Source organism: Peromyscus californicus, unplaced genomic scaffold (genome assembly GCF_007827085.1).
Source record: "Peromyscus californicus insignis strain IS unplaced genomic scaffold, ASM782708v3 Scaffold_3__1_contigs__length_106647218, whole genome shotgun sequence".
Taxonomy (NCBI): domain Eukaryota; kingdom Metazoa; phylum Chordata; class Mammalia; order Rodentia; family Cricetidae; genus Peromyscus; species Peromyscus californicus.
This window is the reverse complement of record NW_026294551.1, coordinates 2,141,097-2,167,067: the sequence shown is the minus strand read 5'-3', so window position 1 is coordinate 2,167,067 and position 25,971 is coordinate 2,141,097. Positions and strand designations below refer to the sequence as shown.

General features: G+C 55.9%; 2 protein-coding genes across 5 annotated transcripts in view; one reads left to right on the top strand and one right to left on the bottom strand.

The window, feature by feature from the left end:
* The window catches only part of Baiap2 (BAR/IMD domain containing adaptor protein 2), a 70,443-nt gene extending 66,474 nt beyond the window's left edge, over positions 1–3,969 (top strand). For 2 of the 4 annotated variants that reach the window (XM_052758388.1, XM_052758385.1), the window contains exon 14: positions 3,526–3,969. In XM_052758388.1, coding sequence (XP_052614348.1) covers positions 3,526–3,595 — 70 coding nt within the window. In that variant the 3' untranslated portion in view covers positions 3,596–3,969. Of the gene's footprint in view, positions 1–25; positions 2,698–3,525 lie in introns of all 4 variants that reach the window. The other 2 variants (XR_008222472.1, XM_052758387.1) reach the window with 2 other exon arrangements.
* Positions 3,970–4,746: 777 nt separating this feature from the next.
* The window catches only part of Aatk (apoptosis associated tyrosine kinase), a 39,174-nt gene continuing 17,949 nt past the window's right edge, over positions 4,747–25,971 (bottom strand). Inside the window, 14 exon segments of the mRNA XM_052758384.1 lie at positions 4,747–5,780; positions 6,674–6,874; positions 7,000–7,147; positions 7,224–8,962; positions 8,965–9,830; positions 10,155–10,304; positions 10,843–10,964; positions 11,045–11,129; positions 12,662–12,795; positions 13,290–13,377; positions 13,507–13,625; positions 13,925–14,004; positions 16,447–16,594; positions 19,115–19,248. Of these exon segments, the coding sequence (XP_052614344.1) occupies positions 5,752–5,780; positions 6,674–6,874; positions 7,000–7,147; positions 7,224–8,962; positions 8,965–9,830; positions 10,155–10,304; positions 10,843–10,964; positions 11,045–11,129; positions 12,662–12,795; positions 13,290–13,377; positions 13,507–13,625; positions 13,925–14,004; positions 16,447–16,594; positions 19,115–19,248 (4,043 nt within the window). The 3' untranslated portion in view covers positions 4,747–5,751.

Sequence of the window (25,971 nt, the reverse complement as noted above, 5' to 3'; positions counted from 1 at the left end):
CAATAAGCCTTGTGTTTCCTTACAGTGCTGATGTCGAAGTGGCCAGATTTTGAGCTGCCCCTGACTAGAGTTAGTAAGTTGCCCTGGTTTTGTGTCCATCTGTGTGCATCTGCAGTGGCTATGGCTGGGTCCTTCGGCCTGAGTCTGGACAGCCTCCACAGGAGGGGTCCGCTGCCTGGCAGGGCCTGGGCTCTGCCAAGTTGCCTTGCTCTGGGCGCTGGGCCTTCTTCCACTGGTTCCCTCCTCCGGCTCGTGGTTCTCCTGCCTTCCTTCTGCCTGGAGGCTTGTGGTTCTAACTCTGGCCCATCACTGCCTTTGCTGCCGGATACGGGGCTGGCTCAGATCCGTTTTCTCCTGCCCTGCTGGGTGCTTCATCACAATTAAAGGGAGACCCAGGGGAACAGCCTCCCCCAATCACTCAGCATATACCTGGGTGTTCCTCTGGGATGTCGTGGGTGTTGGTCATGAGCCCAGCTGTTGAGTACCACAGCTGAACCAAGCCTGGGCCTAGCGTCAGGTGGACCTCTGTCATCAGATCTTGCCTCTCCTGGTTCTCTCCACTTCCTCACATGGCTACAAGACACTACTAGCCAGACTGCTTTTTCCCTTGGTGCTGGAGAAGTGGGCCAACATGGACCACCTGGGAGGAGGGCACTGCTTCACATTGCCCGCCATAGTGGAAGGGGTTTTTATTCCCTTCCCACACTACAGAGGGGTGGCATGAGAAGCCAGGACCTGTGTCCCTTAACAGGAGTGGTCATTATCTCCCTGAGAGTCACAGTGATGTATCCCAGCCCATGGGCAGCCAGTCCACTCAGGCAGACCCAGAACACCTTGCCCTGTTGTTACCATCTTCCTGGGTATCTGTGATGTGAATTCTGTAGGAGTTCTGCTGAAGTTTACAGAGAGGGTGAAATGCCCTTGGCTGACTCTGGGCTGGCCACCTTTCTCCGGCCTCTATCTGCACACCCAAGATGTTCTCTGGGTGGGAGGCCTACATTTCCTGCCCAAGCCTGTCAGACCCCCTACCTTACTGCCTTCTGGGTCCCACTAAGCCAGTTAGGGGCCATGTCATCCTCACCTGCAGAGGCATGAGAAAAGGCTCGGAAGGCTGGTGCAGCCCTTCCTGGGACCAGGTCCTTTTTGTGTGCTAGGACCAGGACTTGGGTGTGACAGACATAGGACAGAATAGGTTTGCAGACAGTGCTGTTGCATGGCCCCTGAACATTTCCCAGCCACAGTCTGCCTAGCCTTCCGACTCACCTAGCTGGGAGTGAAGGGGGTGTTCCAAAGCACTCACACACAGCTTCACTCTGAATTTAGGACTGCAGGAGGGTTGCTACCACCCTTGGCTTGGTTCTGGGGGGTGCTCTAGCCCTGTGTAGGTAGAAGAAATGGAAACTCACAGGTATGCACAGGTCCTCCATGAGGACTTGTTCTCGGCGGTGGCCAGCCTCGCATTGCATGGCTGTTGAGGAAAATAGTAAAGATGGAGCTGGGAAGGCAGGCTGCGCTGCTGCAGGGGGTTGAGCCTCTCTAGGTTTCTGGTCACAGTGCTGTCCATGGATGGGTGTCTGCAGAGCTGGGGAGAGAGCTGACACTGGCTGTTACCCAGCTGGTGTCCCATCATGCTGCCTCAGCCAAATCCATCCTGCATAAATGCCGTTTGTCATTCCTGGATCCAGGCCTGGATGTCTGGTCCTCCTTTTCTGTTGGTGCAGGTTCTGTTGTTGAGACCTGTCAATGTTGGTGATAGTTTCTGCTGGGCACAGCATGTGCTGGCCATGTCCCCCGCAGGTTAATTTCACTAGTCTGCTGAGTGTCTTTGAAAGGAAGCATGTCCCTGGATTCTGCTAACTGGAACATGTACAGAGCAAGACTTTGCTGTGACTTTGGCATCTGTGAATGGTTCTCTGTGCTCCAAATGGCCCCATGGCTTTGGGGAATGAGAGAAGAAAGTATTTGAGAACAGAGGGCCTCTTGGGTGGGGCACTCTGGATCTGAACTTCCATTCTAGTTCTAGCTGGTGATAGATTCTTTCGGTGAGTTAAGGAGCAAGGCAAATGGACAGGAATAAGGCATGTTCTGCAAATACCTCAGCCATTCTGCTCAGGCCTGGTCCCACGATAACCCTGCCCTGGGACCTGAGGCAACCTGCTCGTTGCTCTGCTCTGTCCCATTCCCTCAACAGAAAGACCTGTCCTCATTCCAAGTGTCCCCAGGGCTGTTGCCTTTGCCGGGCTTGAGAGCCCTTCTGTAGAATCTGGAGTGGGCCAAGGAGAGCCTGGCCATGCCAGAGGCTGCAGCTAACACCCTCACTGTAATGGCAGGGTCTGTATCTCACACCTCAAACAGCCACAGTGAGGGCGGGGCTGCAGAGCAGAGGAGCCCAGCAGGGGGCAGAGTTCAAGCTGGTGGCCCTTAATCTCTGGCTCTCAGCAGAGGTGAGCAGCAACAGACACCAAACCCCACAGGCAGCAGGGACCTGTGCCTTGCTGTACTCCACCTTTTAAAACTTCACAGTCCGAGTGTTTCAGATTTTTAGAAAATGTAATCTTCAGGAAAATGTAGGGTGAGACTCTACCTATGTAGGTCTTCCTGGGGACCCTGAATGGAGAGCCTGCTCGCCCACCCTGGGCCTACCATCAACCCCCAGGCTTCTGAGAACCCACCAGGCACAGAGGTGACCCATTCCAGGTAATGGTTGTAGAGCCAAGCACGTCTCCCTGGAAGTGCAGTCCTGTGCCTTGCGAGTCCCCATGTCCATGCGCCATCCATGCTGTCACTGTGGAGCTGCCTGGCCCCTCCCACCTACTGCCCTGTGCTGTTCCCACTGGAGTGGATCCTCCCAAGCCTGACAGGGACTGCAGAACAGGCTGCCGGGAGGGCTGGTCTGGTGCAGCCTATCTGTACTCATCTGTTTCATTTCCACTTCTTGTCTTGAGTCTTGTTGTGTATCAGCTGTGGCCTGAGGGCACTTGGGTGGCTCAGCCACCATTCTGGAAGGTATCTAGTCCCTCAGCAGAGGGAACTGTCACTTGGCCAAGGCAGTGGCCATGGTGTCCACCCCTAGCCTGTGGAGTCAGGGCTCATGCGCCTCATGTCTGTCATGTCCGTATGTCTACAGTGTGCCTCCTGTGGCACCCTGCATGCTTGGGCTGGTTTGTGTGACCTGTGAGCTGCGTCCTCTGTGTATGGGTGAACCACTTCTTGGGATCAACCTGGGGGCGGGGGCTTACCAAACTCTAGCAGGCCTTCCTTAAGGACATTGTCAGGGCCATCCACCCCAAGTTGGCAAGAGAACAGCTAGTCCTCACCATCATGCCCACTCTGCTGTCCAGCGTGGAACATGTAAGGTGACCGTGGGTAGACATGGGAGGGGCTTAGGCTTTGACACAGCACCCAGCTCCAACCCTGGCTCCAAGAATAGGCCATCGGGGTCTAGTGCTGGGGTCCCAGGAGTAGCCTGGTGGCACAGCTTAACTGGAACACCTGCCCAAACTAAAACTGCTCTTCTTTCCCCAGGAATCCCTTCGCCAATGTCCATCTGAAACCAACAGTGACCAATGACAGATCAGCCCCTCTGCTCAGCTGACGGGCTCATCTGCGTCCCCGCGCACGCAACCGAGGGTAACTGCGGTGTGTCCCTTTCTGGAGAAGACAGCCTTGCCCCACTCCTTAACACGGCCTCACGTCAGCCCAGCCTGGGCTGGATCCCAGGTGTCCTGGGGAGGTGGCTGCTTCAAGAGGTCAATGCCCGCTAGCCATGGGTGTGCCCCAACAGAGGGGCCAGCACTGAGGGGGCAGGCATCTCTGATCCCAACTGTGGAACCTTGAGTGCCTCTGAACACAGAAGAGGACATTCTGTCAGCTTGTAGCTGGAAGGAATCCTGTTCCCATGCTGATTTTTTTTTTTTTATTTTTAATTTTTTAGCTCACGTGTCTGGTCAATAAACATGCCCACCTGTGTGCAGTGTGTGATCTGTCAGCCTGGTGGCATGACCAGGAACAGGGTGGGACACACCCGTACCCTTATAAGAGTGATTTCTCATGAGCACAGCTATGCTGTTGTGCCCAGAAGAGAGCCCGGGCCCAGCCCAGCCCCCAGCCGATTCCCTGCGTCAGCCAAAACGCAGGACCTTTATAAAACTTCGTCAGAGCCGGGCGGTGGTGGCGCACGCCTTTAATCCCAGCACTTGGGAGGCAGAGCCAGGCGGATCTCTGTGAGTTCGAGGCCAGCCTGGTCTACAGAGTGAGATCCAGGACAGGCACAAAGCTACACACAGAAACCCTGTCTCAAAAAAAAAAAAAAAAAAACTTCGTCAGACCTTTGAATGCAGCAGTGTGGTGAGCTGAGTTGATGAGAGAAGTTCTCGGTGCAGAGCAGACCCAGGCAGAGCTCCTTCATCGGTTCCCCCAGGAAGAGCTCTGGGGCCACCTACCCATCAGGCAGGCACATAGGCTAGCCTCGGACAGGGCAGAGTGGGGAGCACAAGAGTGCAGTTACCAGTACCCTGCCTCCCACCCCACCACTGCCGGTTGAGAACAGGCTCGGCTGAGGACAGGGCTCGGGGAGGCGGGTGCCTGCTCTGGGAGGCCCCCTTTCATCTGACCTGAGAGAGCCTTCTCGAGGGATAGGAGAGGACTGAAGGGGCGAAGGAACAGAGGTGACAGCTAGGTTCCCCTTCTGTCATCCCCCTGAGGGTGTTAGCTGCAGACGGGAAAGAAAACACTGAGCACAAAGGCTGTTTTTTCTTAGCTTGGTTTCTCTTAAAAAACAAGGAACAAGAAAATCATTGCACCAGCGTCCTAAGCCTCAAACTAAAAACAAAAACAAAACAAAACAAAAAACATTGCCCCCACCCCCAAAGCAACAATATACTTTACATGTCTTTGGCAACAATAACTTAGAATCACCCCATTTCCATTCACTCCAGCAAGTTACAAAAATATTCCCTGTACAGCCCACCCTAGCCCTGTTTTCTCCCAGCCCTGCCTGCAGGCAGGAGCCCCACAGTGGCTGTAGGGTACACCCTATTCTTCTCTGGCCAGGGTAGGGGGCAGGGCACTTCTCTGTAAGGGAGTGTTTCCCACACTACCCTGTCTGTAGAGGGCATCTCTGGGGCAGTCCGGCTGCGGCCTGGAAGCCTCGGCTACATGGCAGGACCTAGGCCAGAACAATCCAGACAGACCCTGTGGGGAAGGGCTTCTGCAGACGCAGTGAAGGGGAACCGCCACAGACTCTGAGATAAGGGCTTGGAGCCCAGGGGTCCAACCTTGCTCTGAGCAAACCTAGACCCAGGTAAGAAAGGGGGGGGGGACCCAAAAGGGACCTTCAGGCTTAAAGCCATCTTGAAACCTGGCCAAGTGTCCTTTGAACACAAGGCAGGATGTAGCCAACAGGGCATGCAGGCCCTTGGACTGCATGATCCTGGCCTGAAGCCAATTCACCGACAGCCATCTAGGAAGAGTGGCCGCAGGGTGGGGGTTGGGGGGTCTGTCCAGGAGTGAAGAGCCACCTAGGGGTCAGGGGGCCCTTCTTGAGTGTGTATGTATATGCTTACGGACACCCACAGGCCCTCAGGCTACAGGTATGTTCAGGGGCTAGCAGCAAACCCCAGTGTTCACTCGGGACACATCTACCATCAGGCAGCACAGAGGAGGTACCCGACCCAACACGTCCAGGGCTAGATACAGGCCTCTCATCCACCTGCTTCTCCAGGATGCTGTGGGGGTGCCGATGGTCCCCATTCATTCCCGGTCACCATCCTTGCTGCTGCCTGGATAGGATGGCAGGGGCTCCAGTGACGCCAGACTCCGAAGGGTGGAACTACCTGGGTCTCAAGCCTCTGTGTATCGGCCCCTAGCACTTGATGCTGGGCCTGGTAAAGGGATGCTATGTGAGCATGTGGGGAGGTAACCAGACACAGGTCCTCACACACCCAAACCCACCCACCCCCACAACTGCCTAGCCCACCAACAGGCCTGTTCAATGTGGTAGACCTGTGTGTGGGTGGGAGATGGGCCCATTTCTCTTCCCATGAACTGAGGCCCAAACAAAGAGGACATGGTCACCGTCATGTAGTCATCTCCTTGTGCCAGAGATGAGGCTGACAAGTCCTCTCAAGGCTACCTACCACAGCCAGGGGAGGGTAAGAAGTAGACAGAAAGGACTTGTCAAAACTGTGGGTGGGCTACAGGAGGTAGACCTGGCAGAGAGGAGCCTGCCCTGGTGCAGGTAGTGAAGAGGGCACATGACTTGACAGGGTGGGCCGTGGTACCACCACTTGGGTAAAGTCCTGACAGGGACTCCTACCTACCAAGAACCTCAGAGCAGAAGTGTGCCAGTAGATGGCAGTAGTAGAGACCTCCATGCTGGGATTGTTCTAGCAAGCTGTGGGAGGCCAGGGTGGGGCCGAGAAGTGCAGAACAAATGCTCAGTGCCAGCAGTCTGCTGTGGAGGGTAGACTGGGCAGAGGGAGGGCAGGTTCTGGGACCCAGGAGGCAGGAGGCCAGCGTACCTGGACAGTGTCTGCCCAGAGGCCAGGAGCCAAACACTGTTAAGAGGGCAATGTCCAGCAGACCAGGGGCCATCAAGCCTCCCCTGCTGACCCCTCTCACAGATGCCCATCCACAATGTCCCTCCACCCCACCTCAGCCCCACCACACTCACCTCCCACCGACTGGGTATCTGAGTCAGACACATGAGTGATGGAGAAGCGGGACGCAGGTGTGGGAGACACGGTGAAACGTGAGAGGGGTGCAGCTGCCGTGGTGGGCGTGGCCAGGACAGGGTCAGCAGGGTCCAGTGCAGTCACCATAGCAGCCTTGCCCGGCGCCAGCGGGAAATCATCATCCCATTCGAACCTACTGCCTGCAAGTCAGGCCAGAGTCACTTTCCTTATTCCATCTCCCGGCCCCCGCTTCAGGTGACACCACATTCTGAACCCGCCTCCCATGACGGTGATGTCACCATCTGGCTCCCAACACCTGGCTCACCCTCTTCAGGAGTGGAGCTGTCGGGCAAGTGGTCAGCTCGCCGCGGCAGGCCAGGGGCACTGGGTGAGCCGGGGCTACCCTCCAGGAACGTGGGGAGTGATTCCTTCGTGCTGGGGAATGGCTCCCCAGTCTCTCGGGTGGGGCTCTCCTGGAGGGGCAGAGCACTGTGTGACTTGGGCTGCCCACCCTCTCCCAGCCTGTGCATACCCACAGCAACAGCCCACCTGGTCGAAGAGGTAGACCGTGACGTCATCAAAGAAGGACACAGCCTTCTTCTTGCGCTCCAGGTCCTCACAGAAGGCCTCAGACAGAAGGCTGGGCATCTTCAGCAAGCTACGCAGATTTCGGGCACTCTGGCTCTCAGCCACTACCACAGGCACCGCTGGTGGCTCCTCCTCACTGTCCTCGCTGGGCTCCTGGATGCTGTAGCATCGAAGCTCCTCATCAGATTCGTCACTGTCTTCACTGTCCTCTTCGTCCTCTGGCCGGCCCTCCAAAGCCCCAGGGTGGCCAGGCAGGGCCAGGCAGAGTGGGGATCTGGGTGTGCTAGGGCTTCCCATCCGCCCGAGCTGGGCCGGCCCTGACAACCGTCCTGGGGGACCCTGGGGCTCCATGCCATTGCCTTCTGAGCTCAGTGGGACTGAGGTCAGCAGGAAACATTTGGAATGACTAGGGCTGGGCACAGGCTGCACCTCAACTGGGCCTTGAGCCCCAAGAGGCTCTGGCCCGTGGCCATCTGGCAAGGGCTCCCCTGGCTGCTGTGCTGGGGGCAGCAGCTCCCTGGGGCTAGTATCTGGGTCCTCGCTGGGCACCTCAGGCCCGGGAAAAGCCTGCACAGACTGATGCCCTGCACTAGGTGGGCTCTTCAGGTCTTGCTCCTTTTGGGAGTCCTGGACCCCACTGCACTTCTCAGGGCCAAAGGTGGATTCGGACTCAGCATCCAGATCCGAGAAATAGGCAGAGTCTCGGTAGGGGTTCTTCTTGCTGAGGCCACCAAGGGAGACAGGGAGCAAAGTCTCGGGCCCTGGGCTCTCACCCTCTGAGGCTAGCTCCCCAAAGGCCTCAGGCTCACTAGACTCATGTGCCTCTTTGAGCACAAACTCTGGAGACTCGTAGTTCTCTGTATCATAACCACTGTCCATGGCACGGGGCTGCCCAGCAGCGGGACCAGCAGCCAATGGGCTCAAGACCTCACAGCCACCATCGCTGGCTGAGGACGGGATGTCCAGAGAGTCGAGGGAGTCAGGGGTCCCCACCTGCTTCTGCAGACAGCGTAAGGCTGGTGCTATGCCTGGCTTCTCAGTGTGAGGGCCATCACTGGACAGGTCGGTGAAGACTCCTGACGTAGCCTCAGTGGCGTCCTCGTCCTCACTGCTAGGTGCCTCTTGCCCCAGAGAACTGCTGCAGCTGTCCAGGGTGAGGGCCGGCATAGGGACAGTCACCCGGCCGCCAGCAGCGGGCGTGGGAGCGGCAGGCAGGATGTCAGGAGCACTTGCCTCCTCCGAGGGAAGTGGGGCTCCTTCGTGGGATGGGGAGGGGACAGAAGGAAGGGATAGCTGGGATTCAGCGGAGCTCTCAGCCTCCTGGGCAAGTTTGGGTTCCACCTGGGGGTTATCACCCCCACCTGCAGCTGCCTCTGTCCAGGGGCGTGTGGCCAGGCAGGAAGCAGGTGCCAGGCCTTTGGCAGGACACAGAGGGAGCAGGCTGAAGCAGCGGCTTGGCTCCTGACCAGGGGAGGCTGCTACTAGCCCGGGCAGAAATTCTCTGGGATCCTCTTGGGACAGGGGGCGGCCCAGCTCAGGGGAGGCCCGTGGGGTCTGCTCTAGGCTAGAGCAGTCATCCCTGTAGCTGTCTGTGAAGCTGCTCACATAGCCAGGGTCCCAAGATTCTGGGTCTCGGCTGCCACTGTTATTATTGGCTGACACATTAGAGCTCCAGTGTCCACACTGAGCAGCTTTCCTGTCTTTTCCCCCTCCAGCTCCTCATCGCTGGGAGATGCCTGGGCCTCAGGACTGCCAGAGGGAGATGCACTCAGTGGGTCATCGAAGAAGGGTGGGCAGAAGGTAGCCACACCCCAGTCTATGTCTTCAGCTGGCAACATTGGGGTCCCGGGAGAGGGTGAGCGTGAGGGGCAGGATGGCTCTTGCCTCCTGCATGAGTGGTGGTCACAGGGGCCCCACAGGCCCCCGACGGGGGGTGCATGGCCCAGCAGTGGTTCCATGACGAGGGAAGTGGTGGTGCTGTCCTCTGAGTTATTGTCTTGGTCAGTCACAGCTTCGGGGCTGGGAGCACAGCCGGCACAGTCCGGATCATGGCCAGCAGCAGGCACTGCCCCCTCTAGGCGGATGAAGTACTCGCTGCCCACTGAGGGGCTGTGGGCACTGAGCACTGGCACCACTCCCGGTGGAGAGCTATCAGGTGCACAGAACTCCTGCAGACGTGCCGCCGAGTCTGGGCTCGACACACCCCCCAGGGGTGGGAATGCCTCCGCGCCACAGCCAGCCTCCCACTTGTATTCAAAGTTGAGGCCGTGGCTTGTTTCAGTTACTGTCAGCACATCGTCGCTGTCCACGTGAAAGCCGTCGCTGGTGAACTGCTCCAGCAGTGGGAAAGACGAGGCAGCGGTGAGCTCGGCAGCAGCAACCGCTGGCCCGGTGGAACCTGACCCCAGGCCCGGGCCGCCACTGGGCCGCAGGGAACGCCAGCGCCGCTCAAACTCCTCCTCCAACTCTGTGGTGCCCTTGGCACACAAGTAGGACAGCAGCAGGTGGACCTCTTCGGCTGTGGGCCTCTGCTCTGGCTGTAGCCAGCAGAATTGCATCACTTCGTACCTGCCGGGAGGCCCTCATGGGTGGCCCTGGCCACATCCAGAGGCACACTGGCCAGGGGTATAACCTACCCTCCAAGGAGAGTCAGTTCCCCCATGCTCAGGGTACTTTGGGGACAGTTAAGGCAATCTCCCAAGGCAGGCCCAGTAGTGTGGGAAGGGGTCTGGGGTGGGGGGTATTTCCCTGGGATCCCCCATGCCTGTTCAGGCCGCAGAGACCCAGAAGCCATATAGAGTTGGACCAACCAGCCCCAAGCTGTAGAGTTCAGCCACCTGTGCCCCTCTGTCCTGCCTGTCTGGGTGTGGGTGTGGGAGATGGGGTCCTTACCAGCGATCAGACAGAGTCAGCTGCAGCTGGGGCTTGGGCAACTTAAGCTGCTGCTCTCGGACGGCGTAAGCCAGCACCTGCCGGTCCGAGTGCTGGGGATAGGGCTGTGCACCCAACTCGAAGAGCTCCCAGATGGTCACACCCAGGGACCTGCAGGGGCAGCCACAGTAGACATGGCTGAGCGTGACTGCACAGGACTCCTGAACCCTTGCCGTCACGCCAGCCTGCCCAGGTGGAGCTCATTATGCCACAGCTGCCCCTCTCTAGGGGTACAGGTGCAAGTCAAGGCCCTGTATCCCAGAAGGACACATGGCCTACAGCAGTAGCTCATGAAGGGTCCCTAACCTAAATGTGCACTTCAGCCCCAGTATCAGTGAGTGTCAGTTGGTCCTGTCCTGAAAGCACCACACCCTTGACTGTCCAGGAAGTCCCTCTACCAGAGCAGGGACCGCAGGAACCGACCAACAGTTGGAACTAGTAGCCCATGAGTGACCTCACAAGGCCACATGGTGGCAGGCATGAGCACACTTTCCCTGGGTGCCAGCCTGCACCCTAGCCAGAGAAGGAAGTGGGAATGTTGGAGTAGGAGGCAGAGCTGAAAGCCAGCATCCCCGCCAGAGCATCTGGCACTGCGGCATCTGGGCAGGCGGCATCCCTAGGCCCTCCCAGCAGCCAGACCTGCACTCACCACACATTGCTGGTCTTGGTCTGATCTACCACCAGTAGGTTGCCATGCACCTCGTCTACCAGTTCTGGCGCAATCCAGCGCAACGGCACCCACAGCTGGTCGGTGGTCACGAGGTAGTCTTCCTGCAGCACACAGGGGCAGGATGGGAGTTAGCTGCAGCCACAGCTGCCCCTGCCTACAGGCCCCGCCTGCCCTCACTCACCCTGTATTTGCAATGTGACAGACCATAGTCGCCAACCTTCACCGTCAGGTCAGCCGTCAGCAGGCAGTTCCTCAGGGCCAGGTCACTGCAGGGTGGTAGGCAATGTCAGCAAAGCTTGCCAGCCTGGGGGTGATTTGGCTCCTGGGCGTGGCCAGGCAGGCAGACAGGGAGGGATGTCTGAGGAGCACCTGCCTGTGTTCCAACCCTGGCTCCACACCCTGTGCTGGCTATCTTGGAAGACCTGTGTGGACGGCACTTTGAACACGGCAATGCACGTGAAAATCACCCTGGGAGATGCTCAGGGACTCCCAGTAAGGTGCCGCCTGGCCAACACTAGAACTCCAGCCCCTTCCAACCCTTTTCCTGACCTGCCCCGCAGGGGCCCCAAGCCATCAGCGAGGTCTGGTGTATCTGCAGTGCCCTTCTGGGACCATCACCCTTCCAACCTCACCACGCCACACCATCGCCTAAGTTCTCGGGAGGTTAGAATTAATGGGGAAACTGAGACCTAGAGTGTGGCAGAGGGTCCTGCCAACAGTCATAGCCCATGTTCTAGAGTGTAGGCCTGCCCTGCTACGCAGAGCTAGAACTCAAGTCTAGAATGGGCTGGACCACAAAGCACCACCCCGGACCTCCTCCAACTCATTGGCAAGCCTGGGATGCCAGCTTCCATGCGCTTGCCTGGCTGGAGGCCACACGAGTGTTCGGGCACAGGATTACAGAGTGGTATGGGATGTGTCTGCCTGCATCTGCCATACTGTTGCTATGCAGAAGGTCTCCAGGTGAAGATGGAGCCATCGTGGAGCCTGCCTCTACCCCAGGAGGACTATGCCAGGGGACAGCTGCAGGGCAGGGTGGCCTGGGTCCATGCCTAGGGCTGGGGCAGCTGGGGCAGCAGGCGGGGCAGGAGGCTGGCAGCTGCCCTCTTCAACAAAATCACTGATGCTGGAGTTGCCTGTGTCATCACTCAGCACCAGGATATTGTTGGGGAGGACGGCCTGGGCCGTCACTGTGCTGACGGCCTGTGCCGCGTCGGGGCTGGCAGGGCCACTCGTCCGTCGCCACTTCTTCCAGCACGTGCCCCCGGCTCACGGGAGGCTGGGCATCCTGGCCTGTCTTTTGACCACCAGAGGCAGGACAGAGCCACCCCTCCCAATGCAGGACCGGCCCAGCCGCCCCCTTTATGGCATGAGGGAAACAGGCTGGGGCTGAGTGTGGGGCCCAAGTGTGGCTGGCCGCTATAGTAAACAGTATGGGCCTCTTCGTTTAATTGTCTACAAAGAGAGTTTCAAACTTCAGTCTTGGCAATTTTTATTTATTTATTTTGAGGCAGCCCCGGCTGTTCTGAAACACACTCTGTAGACCAAGGTGGACTTGAACTCACCGAGATCTGCCTACCTCTGCCTCCGGAGTGCTGGGGTTAAAGGTATGAGTCACCACGCCCAGCTAGGATTTATAAAATTCCTTGCAGAGTAGCTATTGGATGCTATGTAGATGAACTCAGGTCATGAGGCCCCGAAAGTGGGATCACCATATGACTTTCTCATACAGAGGCATTCTGTCTGAGGATCAAGGCACTGGGGGACCAATGGCCTGTGTGGTCTCATTAGCCCTCACCTGTGGACGTAGTTGTGACGATGTAGATGCAAGACCCCACATGCCACCTCACAGGCCATGCGTTGCAAGGTCAGGGGGTCAGGCGCCATGGACTCGGTCACCCGGCAGCTCCGTAGATAACCTTTGAGGTCCCCCTGCCGAGAGAGCACACAGTGACCTGCTCGCTGTGCAGCCCACACCCAAGAGAACCTGGATCTGGTGGCCTGAGGACCAGCTGGCAGCCCGAGTGGTCTCAACTCTGCCACAGTGGCCTCCGTATAGCAGCCCCAGCTTCAGCTTCAGAGCAGTGTGTGTAAAGGGGCCCAAGGCCAAGACCCAGAACTCAGGCTCTGCCCCAGGAGCTGTGTGAGCCCGGTGGCGGGCCCTCATGCTGAACTGCCCAAGCACCCCATGTGGGCCCCGCTGCTGTTGGCTCACCCTCTCTGAGCAGGCCTCCTCTGAGACAGCGCAGGGCAGGGACTACCAGGACTCCACTTTAGGGGTGTTGAGGGTCCCAAGAGGTACAGCTGGAGAGGAGCCCCACCCCCACCCCTACCCCCGCTCAGAGAGGCCTCCCACCTCCCTTCAGGACAACCATTTGGAACAGGACCCGGAGAGCCAATGCTGCCTCCCACAGATTGCCACTTACTAGCGGACAGAACTCCATAACCAGCAGGTAGGGGGTCACCTCAGCACACTGGGCCAGGCACTGAAGCAGGTTGCTGTGCTGCAGAGCCCTGGAAGAGCCCCGGGCATCTGAGTTGGAGGGCAGCATGGGGCAGCCAGGCCCCAGCACAGTACCCCCCTTCCCACAACCGCCCAGTTCTCCCGCTGTGCTGATCCCCCACCACTACCGCCACACCCACCTGTAGGGCTGTGCCTCCTCCAAGAACTGCATCTGCTCCTGCACGCTGGCGCTGGCCTTCAGCTCCTTCACCACCACCTGTGTGCCACTGACGCCCGAGTGTACCTCCCCCAGGAACACCTGCCAGAGGTGGCAGGCATCACCGGGGCCCCTTCCAGTCTCCATAGGAAAGGCCACTTGGCTCCGAGTGCCTCGGGTGGTTGTGCAGCTTGCCACCAAGACCTCTGGCTGGGACACTCAGCCCGGGTCCACCTCAAGGCTCCCACTTTTCTCACTCTCTGAGGTCCACGATGAGGAAGGAGTACTCGGGTGCACAGTCCAGTCAGGGGTGTGTGTGTGAAAAAGAGCCCCTCCCCAGGGGACTCCCAGGAGAAGCAAGCACACACCTTGCTATTCCCACCACCCTGAGGTATGCTTACCTTCCCAAACCAGCCGTGGCCAATCTCCTTCAGGTACAGGAGGCTGTGCCGGCCCAGGTCCGTGGACTTGAGAAGTTGCACTGTATTAAAACAGGAGACTCAGGAATGTAACCTCTACTACCTCTCCATCTTCTTTACCAGGCTCTCCAGGGCCCAGGGAGCTACCCCAAGTCCCCCAGCCAGCAAGGCTCCGCTGAAGTGGAAGCCACATTTGAGGGCTGCCATCAAGGGCCAGTGTCTCTTAGGCTCTGGGGTGATAGCTGTAAGCAGAGCCATAGATCTCAATCCATATCCAGGCATATTTCTAACCAAGCCTGGGGAAGTGTACTCAGAGTCACAGGGATAAGCCAAGCCCAGACAGCAGGGCCTGGAAGGCAGTTTTGGATGAGGCAAGAAGCTGGTGCTGAGGCCTGGGAAGACACCAGAGCGGCCCACCCCCCTACCCCTGCCACAGGCTGGCATTCAAACACCAGTCACACCAAAGGCGCCTTTGTTGGGGGCTGCTTGGCACAGCCCTGTACAGGACACACTGGGCCCATTCTCCCTGTAGGCCAGGCTGGGTGAAGTCAGTGGAGAAGGGTCAGTATGGGCAGAGAGGAAAGGGCTGGGACTCATTGCACCCACTCATACCCCCTCAGATTCCCTGAATTCTGCTCCCACGCTGATAGCCCAGAAGGCCATAGTTAGAGCTGTTGGGAGGGCCCAGGGGAGCGGGCAGCCCTCAGGGACTAATAGACTCAGGGAATGTCGGCTTGGTGCCCAATTCATGGGAGAGTCTCACTGGGCCTTGTGTCCTAGGACTTATGCTCTGAACCGCAGTCTGTCTGGATGCCTGTCTTCCACCCTGGGGCTCTCTAGGACCTTGGTTATCCAAGAGCAGGTTCAGGGTCCAGACAATGGATACCAGTACAGCAACAGGGCAGAAGAATGCTTCCACATTGGGAGCTAGAGACGGGGGCTCAGGCTCAGGTGGGGGGACCCATCCTCACTCCAGATTTCTCCCAACTTGTAAGAAGATGCTCCCCCAGAAACAACAGAGCTGAACAGAGCTGAACAATGGAGAAAGCATGACCTCTGCCCTCGCCTGGGCCCCTGTCCACCCTTGTCCTCTGTCTCCCAGGAGTGGGGGCCAGCTAGGATGTGTGGGGCCTCAGCTATACCCTTGTCCCTGGACAGACAGGTCCAGGACCAATGCAGGGTAGTAATGCATCCTGTGAGCCCCTGGCTCCCCACTCACCCCTGGCTCCCCACTCACCCCTAGCAGCATCTACGGTTAGGTGATGCATGAGGCCTCCAGGAAGGTCCAGGCCCCTGTGTGGCCAAGCCTGCTTGCCTCTTTTGAGGTGCTAGGGATAGCTGCAGGCCTCTAAGACAGTAAATAAATGTGTTCATGACATGGACCTCCATGCCTGGATCCTGCCTGACTTATTTGTTTGTTTGTTTGTTTTGAGACAGGGTTTCTCTGTGTAGTTTTGGTGCCTGTCCTGGATCTCATTCTGTAGACCAGGCTGGCCTCAAACTTAGAGATCTGCCTGGCTCTGCCTCCCGAGTGCCGGGATTAAAGGTGTACACCACCACTGCCTGGCCTGCCTGACTTTTGAGCTCTCCCCCATGAGACTTAGTGGGCCCCAGGCGTATGCATGCAGCGTTGGGCCAGGAGGGCCTATCGCAGTCTCTATTAGCTCAAGCAGGTACTAAGACCCCTAGCCCTTGATGGAGGCTGGGCCCCTGATGGGAAGTATTGAGAGCCTGGGGGGCTGACCCAGGGTTGAGGTAGAGAGAGGGGCCTACTTTGTCACCCACAGTGATGAGACCTCGGGGCCAGCGGCGCTCTCAGTTTGACTCCCGCCTCAGTATCCCTGGAGCCATCAGATGGAAACTTCTAGCCTGGAAAGGTAGCCATAGTCCCAAGGGACTATCTTGACTAGGGCAGAACTGGGCTTCTAAAACTCAGCCATTTGCCTGTCACTTCTAGAGCCTAGGAGGAGGGAGGGACTGGCTTAGAGGGGAGTGACTCTGGAGGAAGTCAAAGAGAGGGGTAGGCAGAGGGCAAAGGGGCCACAGGATGGAGCCCTGCCTACACTTGCCCACAGGTGGGACCAGACCTCCCTCTGCTGTGTGGGCAGGCCCCGTCTGGCAGGCATAATGAGGCTATGTCCCTATGGGGTTGGGCACAAGGCAGCAGGAATCTAGGGTAAGTATGGTGGAAACGTCGGAGAAGGGCCAATAATCCCAGAACCAGCGTGTTGGGCCACCTGCCCGTTACTGCCCCTTCACATAGCAGCCCCTCGGGTGGAGAAACGGCAGGCGCAAGGCTGCTCTCAAGCCTGCTGACAGCTGGCCCCCAGATCCAGAAGGGGGTTCATGCACCTTCCTACACAGCCCAGCCTGAGATGCAGCCAAAGAGCCTTGGCCACCCACCGCATAGGCCCCAAGAGTCCCCATCCCAGAACCAACTTCTCAGGTTTCCACAGCCTCCTGACCCCAAGACACAATGGAGGGAGGGAGACAAGTCCACTTACCTGAGCGCCCCGGCTGCTTGGCCATGGGCAAGGAGACCTCAGTGAGGGGCAGGACATACACATCGGGGCCGTTCTGCGCAGCTGCAGCCGGGGAGCCCTGCTCCGAGAAGTCGGCCACATACTCGTCCCCCTCGGCATTCTCAAACTCCTGTAGGTTGGGCCAGCACAGATGGGCAAGCAGGTGTCACAGAGGGTCAGGGGAGGCGTGACGGGATGTAAAAGGCCCGTTTCCCAGTGCTCAACTGGACCAACACAGAGCTAGAGCGTGTCCCCCTGTTGTCCCCGAACACCTGTTCACAGGCCCTGACTCCTCCAGGACGCCAACCCCAGGGAGGGCCGAAGGCATCAGCCTCAGGTGGGGCTGTTGCCCCCAGGCTGAGCCCTGCCGGGGGCAAGGACTAGAGACAAAGGTCAAGGCAAAGAAGCAGAGCCACCCTTCACGGACCCCATGAGTGCTCCCCTCCTGGCTTGGAGCAGATTCACGGTCAGGGGCTCCATTGCTCATGCCTGGGAAAAGTAACTAGGTGTCCCCATCCCTAGCTGGACAGGGAGCAAGGAACCCAGGGACTTGTTCACCACCCCCATCTCCACACCTGCCTCTAGGCAGTGGTGTACCCTCATCCACGGTACCACCGCTACCGCCACCAGTGCCCAGACCCCCCGAGAGCCTGCGGCTGGACACCCCTGGAGGCCACTCTTGGGACAGGCTGCTATTTTGAAGAGTAGAGGTCACCCCACCCCCACCCCACGGCATCTAGAGCACCTTCCAAGCAGAGTTAGTCTGGGGTGGCCACAGCCTAGTTTCAAGTGAGGACAGGATTAGTGGCAGAGCACTTGCCTAGAACCACAAACAAACAAAACAAAAACCAAAAGGGGGACAGAGTGAAAACAAGGCCAGCCTGTCCTCGGCACTGGGCAAGTCTCCCGGCCATGCTGTCCCACCCGACATCCCCAGGTGGGGACCTGAGGCTCTGAGGACCGGGCACCAACTAGAACCTGGCTACCCACTCCAGGTCACATCCCTGAGGACAGACAGTTAAACGTACCCTGGGGACCTCTTCTTTTTCTAGGTCATTTGTCTCTCTGTAAAGGGGGTGGCCCTATGTTCCTGGTGGCCAGCCCAGGTCTGCACTCTGAGAACAGAGCCACCAACATCAGAGGGAACTCTCCCTCCCCAGAGCCTTGAAGGCCACCTTTGAGTTTCCTCTAGTCCCACACACCTGGGCCTGTGATGACCACCACCTCCCCCTTTGCATTAGTTCTGACTCCAGTCGTTACCTTCCCCTGCCGGAGAGCCAGCCGGGTTCCCCCAGTGCAGCGGGAGATCAGGTAGCACAGAGTGAGCATTGGGGCTGCCAGCCCCTGCCCAGAACAGCTCCAGCAGGGAACCCACTGTGGAAGCGGGAGGCAGTGACCCTCCAGTCAAGGCACACTGGTGCTGGAATGTTCTGGGCACCATGTTCCCGAGGAGGTGAGAAGGGCGTGGGTAGGAGGGGCCGCCGCTAGTCCTTGTGTGGGGCCTTGTTCTCAGTGCCCCAGGAGGGGCTTGCTACACAATGGCCGCCAGCGTGGCACCCTGGGATCCCACCCCCACCCCCACAACCTCGAGGCTCTGCCCTCAAGGTCCTCCAGGAAAGAACTCTCCCTGATTGTCCCGCCTGTGGTCAGGAGACTGTCCCCTGGGATGGGGCACCAGAGCAGTGCAGACCTGCAGCCTCTGGGAGCCACCACAGTACCCACTGCTCAGGTCCTCAGCTCCCCAGTTTGGCTGGGAGCCTGTGCTACAAAAGGATAACAGCATTGGGTGCAGGTCACCCAGTAGGAGGTGCCCCCCAAGATACAAGCCATCCTCCCACCCTGACCTCTGCAGTGCAGAAACCCCACCTCCTGCCCAGCCTGCCCAGCATGGGTGCAGGAATGGGAGGGCTCTGGCCGGGCTTCAATGTGCTGACAGGCAAGGCTGTAGCCCCCACAGGCCCTGGTGGTGCCTACTCTGGGGGATCAGCCCTGCGCTACCCGCTTTCCGTCCTGCCTTCCTTGTTCAGAGCCACCGGATGACAGGAGTGGCCACAGGGCTGGAAGCATGCAGGGATGCCCCTGGGCCTCCGTCACTAGGGTGAAGGCCTCAGCTTGGAGTCTAGTCCCAGGGAGGTTGTAGTGAAGGGCACACGGCCTTCAGAGAACAGGCCACAAACAGGACCGCTGCTTTAGCTACAAAGAGGTACCCTTGTGTCTGGAACCTGATGGGTGTTCTCCGAGCAGAAGCTGCCCGAGCTGGGGAGGCTCCCAAATGATGGTGTGGGTGCTGGGGAAGGGTGTCTGTGTGGTCTCACCTTCCCTCTGCCTCAGTGAGCAGAGACCTAAGGGTCTCTTCACCGTGAGTGAGAGCGCTCTCAAGAGCCCTTAAAGGCTCCTTACAGTCATGTTAGTCTCGCTGGACACGGACAGGCCAGACCTGGTGCTGGAATGTGACAGCGTGAGGCCATGTCTACAAAGGGGGATCCCTTAATGAGGGGCAGGGTAGCGGGCCCCAGGAGCCCCCAAAAGAGAGGCTGTGGGATACCAGACAAGGGGTTCAGTCGGTCCCAGATGGCTCCAGAAAAACCAATCATCATGGCAGCCCCAGGATGGAGGGGAGCTGGGTGGTGGGTGGATCCTGTGCCCTCACCTTGAACCCAATGCCGCCCTTCTTACAGCACAGGCAGGCCAGCATGAGGACGATGACAGTGAAGAGCCCCGAGAAAGACACAGCCACCACCGCGAGGGAGGACGACCAGGACAGCTCACTGAGCGGGACGCCGTCTGCAGGAAGGAGAGCACATGCCTCCTCTTAGCCTCAGCCCGCGACCCCTTGCTCTGACCCAGCACCTGGACAGAGCCTTAAACCAACGGACCGAGGAACGGCCTTGTTAGCCAGAGCCTGCAGTCCTAGTGAAGCCCTGAGTGTGGGCTCAGCTCCCAGTTCCAAGGCTCATGGACACCTCTCCGTTATATCAGGGTCTTACACCACATAAAGACTCTCTATCGGGGCTGGAGAGATGGCTCAGCAGTTAGGAGCACTGGCTGCTCTTCTAGAGGACTTGGGTTCAATTCCCAGCACCCACATGGTGGATCAGCACCACCCCAACTCCAGTCCCAGGAGATCCATTGCCCTCTCTGGACTCCACTGGCACCAGGCACACACATGGTACACAGGCATGCATTCAGGCAAAAACATCTGCACACATAAAAATTTTTATTTAAAAAAAAATAAGATCCACACTCCTCTCCGGACCCTGTCTACCACTCTGTCCACTTTGGGACTAGAACACCAAGGCAGGGCAGGCAAGGGAGATCAAGGGGCTAGTTCTTGAAGGTGCCGGGATCCTGCTGGCGCTGAGAAGTTGCCCTGCTGGGTGCCAAGTGCCCCATATTCAAACCTCTGCTTGTCCCCCAGGTCCCTTGGCAGCAGAAACTCCTCCCTTCTTTAGCCCCTGATCTAAACAAGCCACCACATCTCAGATGGGGAAACCAAGGTACTTAGGACAGCAGAACACCACTCCCATCCTCTCACTGCTGAGCGTCGTCTAAGCTGGGGCTCCTTAGCAGACTGGCTGGGGGAAGCCAGCTGTATGACTAAGCTGGCTTGTGGGGCCAGCCCAGTGTGTCCACTGGACGGGAAGGCGCATGCTGGGGGACAGCTCTGCCTCCTGGGCCTGCCCTCCCTCAGCACACAGGCTCTGAGTCACCCTCTTCCCCAGAGGCCTTCTCTATCCGTGGTTCCTCATTAAACCCCTAGCAGTCTAGAGCACCCAGCACCTCTGGGTGCTAAGTCTCTGCAGCCACCGAGTCACTTTGTCACACTTGGGAGGACCCAGACTCTGCAAAGACGATGGCCCTGTGCTTCTGCCAGGGATTCTGGCTCACAAAGCATCTGGGAGGGCTGCCTGGAGGAAGAGTAAACCTGAAGGCCAAGAGATTCAGGTCGGAATTTCTACTTGGGTGCCTGTGAATACTTCCCACTCTACACCTGGAGATAAGAGGGTCCTTGTGAGCTAGAGTAGAGACCAGGCAGGGCTAAGGAACAAGAGAAGAGGGCAGCTAGCAAAGCAGAATGGGGGAACACCATGGCAGGGTAAACAGCTAGCCGCTAAAAGTCCGCAGGAGGTAGCCACTTTCATGGGACCAGTCCACATCCTGAGCCAATGCCCTTCCAGTGGCCTTGATAAGCAGGGTTTCTGGGTAGCCCTCATGTGTGTGCCTTGTACATGTGTGTGCCTTGTACATGTGTGTACCTTATATACGGGTGGCCCTGCATGTATGTATATAAACTGCTCCCATACCATGCAAATGGCACTGTGTACTCACACCTGAGTGTCACATGAGTGTAAGTGCAGAATCCACAACAGGGTGGACATGAGTGAGCATGTTGTGCACCCTTCCGCACCTCCAGAGAGCAGTGAGCCCCTTCAGACCACGCTGTTGCCATGGTGAGTCATCTCTCCTTTCTCTGTCCTGGTGCCGCTGTGGTACCAGTACTCCTTCCCCCCACACCCACTGCTACCTGCACTCATGGGCCCACTGATGGCCCTGTAGCCTGGAGCTGGCCCCCTAGTCTTCAAAGGCATGTCTGGTACCTCAGATCGCCCCCTGCTTACCCCCGGGCTGCATGGGCATGTGCCAGGTAGAAGCAACCTTGGAAGGGGCCAAGCTCAACTTCCGTTGCAGGCTGGCCCTGGCCTCCCATCGAGGCCACTGGCCTTTCTGTGGGTCCATGCCCTTCCAGTGGCCTTGATAAACAGGGTCCTTCTGACCTCCAGCCGGCCAGGGCCACAGAGGGCTGTGCTGAGGTGCTGGTGGGGAAGAAACACTCGGTGGGCTGTGTGGGAGGCACGGAGGTCCTTGTGCCCACAGAGAAGCACTAGGGGAGCCAGCAATGTTCCTTAAAAGAAAGTGTGGGGCTCAGCTCTCAAAGAAGGCAGGAAATTTTTTCTTTAAATAAAAACAGGGGGTAGGAGGTCAGTCTCTTACCCAAGGAGTTGGCACCGTGAGAGTCAAATAGCATGGGTTCTTCTCAGTCCTTGAGGCAAAGCATCTCTGAGACTCTGTCCAAGTGACTATGGTGAATTCAGTCCTTGATTTCTTTTTTTTTCTAAAGATTTATTTATGTATTATGTATACAGTGAGTGTTCTGTCTGCAGGCCAGAAGAGGGCACCAGATCCTATTATAGATGGTTGTGAGCCACCATGTGGTTGCTGGGAATTGAACTCAGGACCTCTGGAAGAGCAGCCAGTGCTCTTAACCTCTGAGCCATCTCTCCAGCCCAGTCCTTGATTTCTCAAACCAGGAATCACTGATGTTGAAAACTGGAAACACATGGGCGCTAACGTAAAAAGATCCCATGAAAGGGGGGATAAAAATCAGCCTGTGTAGTTGGGCGGTGGTACACACCTTTAATCCCAGCACTCAGGAGGCAGAGGCAGGTGGATCTCTGTGAGTTGGAGGCCAGCCTGGTCTACAGTGTGAGTGAGGAGGGGCACCCAAAGAGAAGGGGGTTGTCAAATCCCTATTTTGCAAGCTAGATTGCAGTAATGTATTACTTGGGCTCTCTCAGGAGAGTCATAAAAGAAAATAATAAAGTCCCTGCTGGACACAGCTTGTCAGGTCTTGGCAGGGCGGGAACTCAGAGCCCTCCAGCCACATGCTCACACTGAGGTACTGTTCTGCCACCTCAGGCCATGCTCGTCAGACTGCTTGTTCCAATCTGAGAGGCAGAAGTGGGTCTTCAAAAATAAAATTCTGCTGTTTATTTCAATTCAGGTGGCAGTTTACTTGGGTGAACCAAGGAGGACAGAGTCTTTCAGTCATGATGGGTAGCTGTGGAGCCTCAGTTTGCACATCCCTACCCATAATGGGTATCCTGAAGGAAGACTGAAGCTCAACATGAACTGATTTCATGTGTGAACTGGCACACGCAGGATGGAGACGCACTGGGAATGGGGACCAGCTTACGAGAGAAAAGGAACGTTGCTGAGGGGTTGTGGGTGTGGACAGGATGGAGTGGAGGGATGGAAACATTTGGGATGAGGTCCTCGGGAACAGAGTCTAAGCAAATGGGAAGTAGGAATGGGTGGGAGGTGAGTAGCTTGGAAAGAGAAACGGAAGAGGGGTCAGTGTCTCCGCAAATGAATCTTGCCCTAAAACTGGGTTTTGCTGATCTTGAAGTTTTCACCTAAAATTATTTTTGGTACAGCCTGAGAATCTGTTACATCAGAATGTCTGCAAAATGTAGTAAACTAGAACCTTCCAGCAAGTTCTTCTTCCGTGGAACTACTATACCTTGATAAAGTTCACGATTTTGTTTTGTTTACAGTATCAGCCGGTAAGCACTTTGGTGCTTGTCCGGGAAAGCAATTGTTTTCTCCTCCGGGATTTTCTGTGATTATTTCTCTGTACTTCTAAGCACCCTGTTATCTAGTCTTCTCCAGATCAGAGTTAAAATTGCCCTGAATTTTGAAGATCCCAAATCTTATGTAAATAGCCTTAGGTTTAAATCTTTAGACGTTAATAACCATTGTTAATTAAATAGGTTTGTTTGCAGTTTAGTTTTGTGCTTGCCTAGGTCTGACATAAATGACCAGACTCTGGCAAGGGCAGAAGTTAGAGGAGGCTCACAAGAGCCTAGCCTCTATTAAAGGCATAGTTTACACAGTATTCCAAGCTCCTAGTGCGTAATTAGTAGTGGGTGGTTCTCACAGCAGCCTAACATCTGGAACTAGGGTGTACGTGTCTGGGGCCTTCTCTGCCGTCAGGTAGAGACGTGTGCTAGGGTGCAGTATAAGCACTCATGGTGCCTCTCCCTAACTCGTCGGCTGCAGAGCATGGCTGCAAGCATGGCATGGAGCCCTGGGGAATCCAAGAAAATACCATTGTGTCATATCTGGAACTTGACTTTTCCAAAAGGCTCTTTATGCATTTCCTTCCTAGGATCCCATTACAACTGAAAGCTGATAATGGCCCTACTTTTCTGAGCACGGTTTAAGGACTTTTGCAATTTATGGAATATTAATTATGTTACTGAAATTCCTTACAATACACAGGGTCAAGCTGTTGTGGAACGACACCATCAAATACTTAAACAGCAAATTTTAAAAATAAAAAGGGGTATGTACACCCACCTACAGCCCCACATGCTATGCTGCTTTTAGCCATGCTAACTTTAAATCTTTTCATTTTAAAGGATAATACTTCTTCTACTACCCCAGCGTTTTGCCCAAAGGAGACCCAGCCTAAAGTGTATGTTAAGTGGAAAGACCCAGAAATTAATCAGTGGAAAGGGCCTGAGGTCCTAACATCCAAGAGAGGTCATATTTGTGTTTTTCCAGAAAATGGACACAGTCCCAGAAGGCTCCACTCTGATGCATCCGACCAGGACAGCATCCCAGAGACCACCGCACAGTGAAGTGTTAGGAGGCAGACCCATCAAGACGAGACGTCCCAAGAGGAAGAGAAAGTCTACAGCTTGGAGAGACAACAAGGAGACAGAACTACTGACCGACTTACATGTTAATTTTCAACTTGTCAATGCAGAATCCAAATGCTTTTTGTCTGGGGGATAAAAGCCATGCCTTTTTATAATAGATTAACAGAAGACAGTATGATGTTGTTTTGCTATGCTAAGCATTGTTTTTAGTTTTTTTTTATTACCAGTCCCAGGAGTGACTACTGGAATACATTGAGAAATTTCAAATATGACCTTATGATTAGTAAAACTACTAATATTACAGCAAAAATATTAGCAGAAATTAGTCAAGAGATGAGAGGATTGAGAATCACATTTTTATAAAATAGAGCACCTTAGATTATTTGTTGCTCAAGCATATTAGTGGTTGTCAACAATTTCCTAGTATATACTGTTTTGATGTGTCCGACTTCTCTCATACTATGGATGGTCAAATTAATGATCTGCATAAGGAGATAAACAAAATCTCTCAAGTGACCTTTGAATGGCCATCATGGTTAGGATGGCTTTCCCCTTCCCTCGGTCCTCTATTAACCATTCTTACAATTCTGTTAAGACTGCCTGTATTGGACTAGCCATGCAGGCATGGCATTAAGCCTTGGTCTCCATTACAGCCACAATTTTCTCTTTAAGAAATAAAAAAGGGGGAGTTGTGGGAGACATGGAGGCCCTTGTGCTCACAGATAAGCACTAAGAGAACCAGGAATGTTAAACACACAGGGTTGTTCCTTCAAAGGAAGGGATGCATAACCTATGAGCAGATGTGGTTAATAGCCTAGTGATCTTTGTGCTTCCTGTTTGGCCAAGACCACACGGGATCCTCCCCCAGACCCTTATCATGAGCTTGTCAATCTACAGACCCTATCTTTATGGAAGATGTTACATATACTTTACAAAGAGTTTAGATGTACTCACGTTTTCAGCTTTATTGTGCACATGGATTGCATTAATTACCATCAGGAAAATTTTCACCAAATTGTGCTGTGCTTAAATATGCCTAAAATAAGCCGGGCAGTAGTGGCGCATGCCTTTAATCCCAGCACTTGGGAGGCAGAGGCAGGCGAATCTCTGTGAGTTCAAGGCCAGTCTGGTCTACAGAGCTAATTCCAGGACAGCCAGGTCTGTTACACAAAGAAACCCTGTCTTGAAAAACTGGAAAACAAACAAACAAAATATGCCTAAAATAAACTACTCGGTGTCTCCAGGACTCCAGGAGTTTGAACCAACATCAGCTACTTAGTCATATTGAACTGAACTCCCCTCTTGTGTCCTGCAGATCATCACTCTGCTGGCTGTGGTGTTCTGAGAGCCCCCAGGCCTGTCCTTTATATAGTGCCCGCATCTCTGGGGGTGGATGGGAACCATCTGGCCGGCCAGAACCACACGGTCAGGGATAGCCATTGTGTTTGTTTGTTTGGTTGGTTTTTGGTTTTTGGTTTTTCAAGACACGGTTTCTCTGTGTAGTTTTGGTGCCTGTCCTGGATCTTGCTCTGTAAATCAGGCTGGTCTTGAACTCACAGAGATCCGCCTGGCTCTGCCTCCCGAGTGCTGGGATTAAAGGCGTGAGCCACCGCCGCCCGACCAGGGATAGCCATTTTTGTTATTGTTTTTGTTTTCTTGTTTTTTGAAACAGGGTCTCTCTGTGTATCCTGGCTGTCCTGAAACTCACTCTGTAGACCAGGCTGGCCTTGAACTCGGAGATCTGCCTGCCTCTGCCTTCCAAGCACTAGAATTAAGTGTGTGCCATCACCACCCAGCAACCAGGGATGGTCTTAAACTCCCAAATCTACATGTTTACGTGGGTTTCTGAAGCCCCGATTCAGCAGAAACCGTGCTCCATCAGTGGAGCCCAGAGACCCCTCTTCCAGACTCAGTCTTGCCCCTGCAAACATGGATGTCTGGAGACCTGGCTAGAGTCACCCACAACCCATAACCTCCCCTCCACAACCACAGAAGTCACTCTGCTGACTCCACCCTGGGTCCCACTCATGCCTCTCGCATCAGCAGGGACACCTGCCACCCA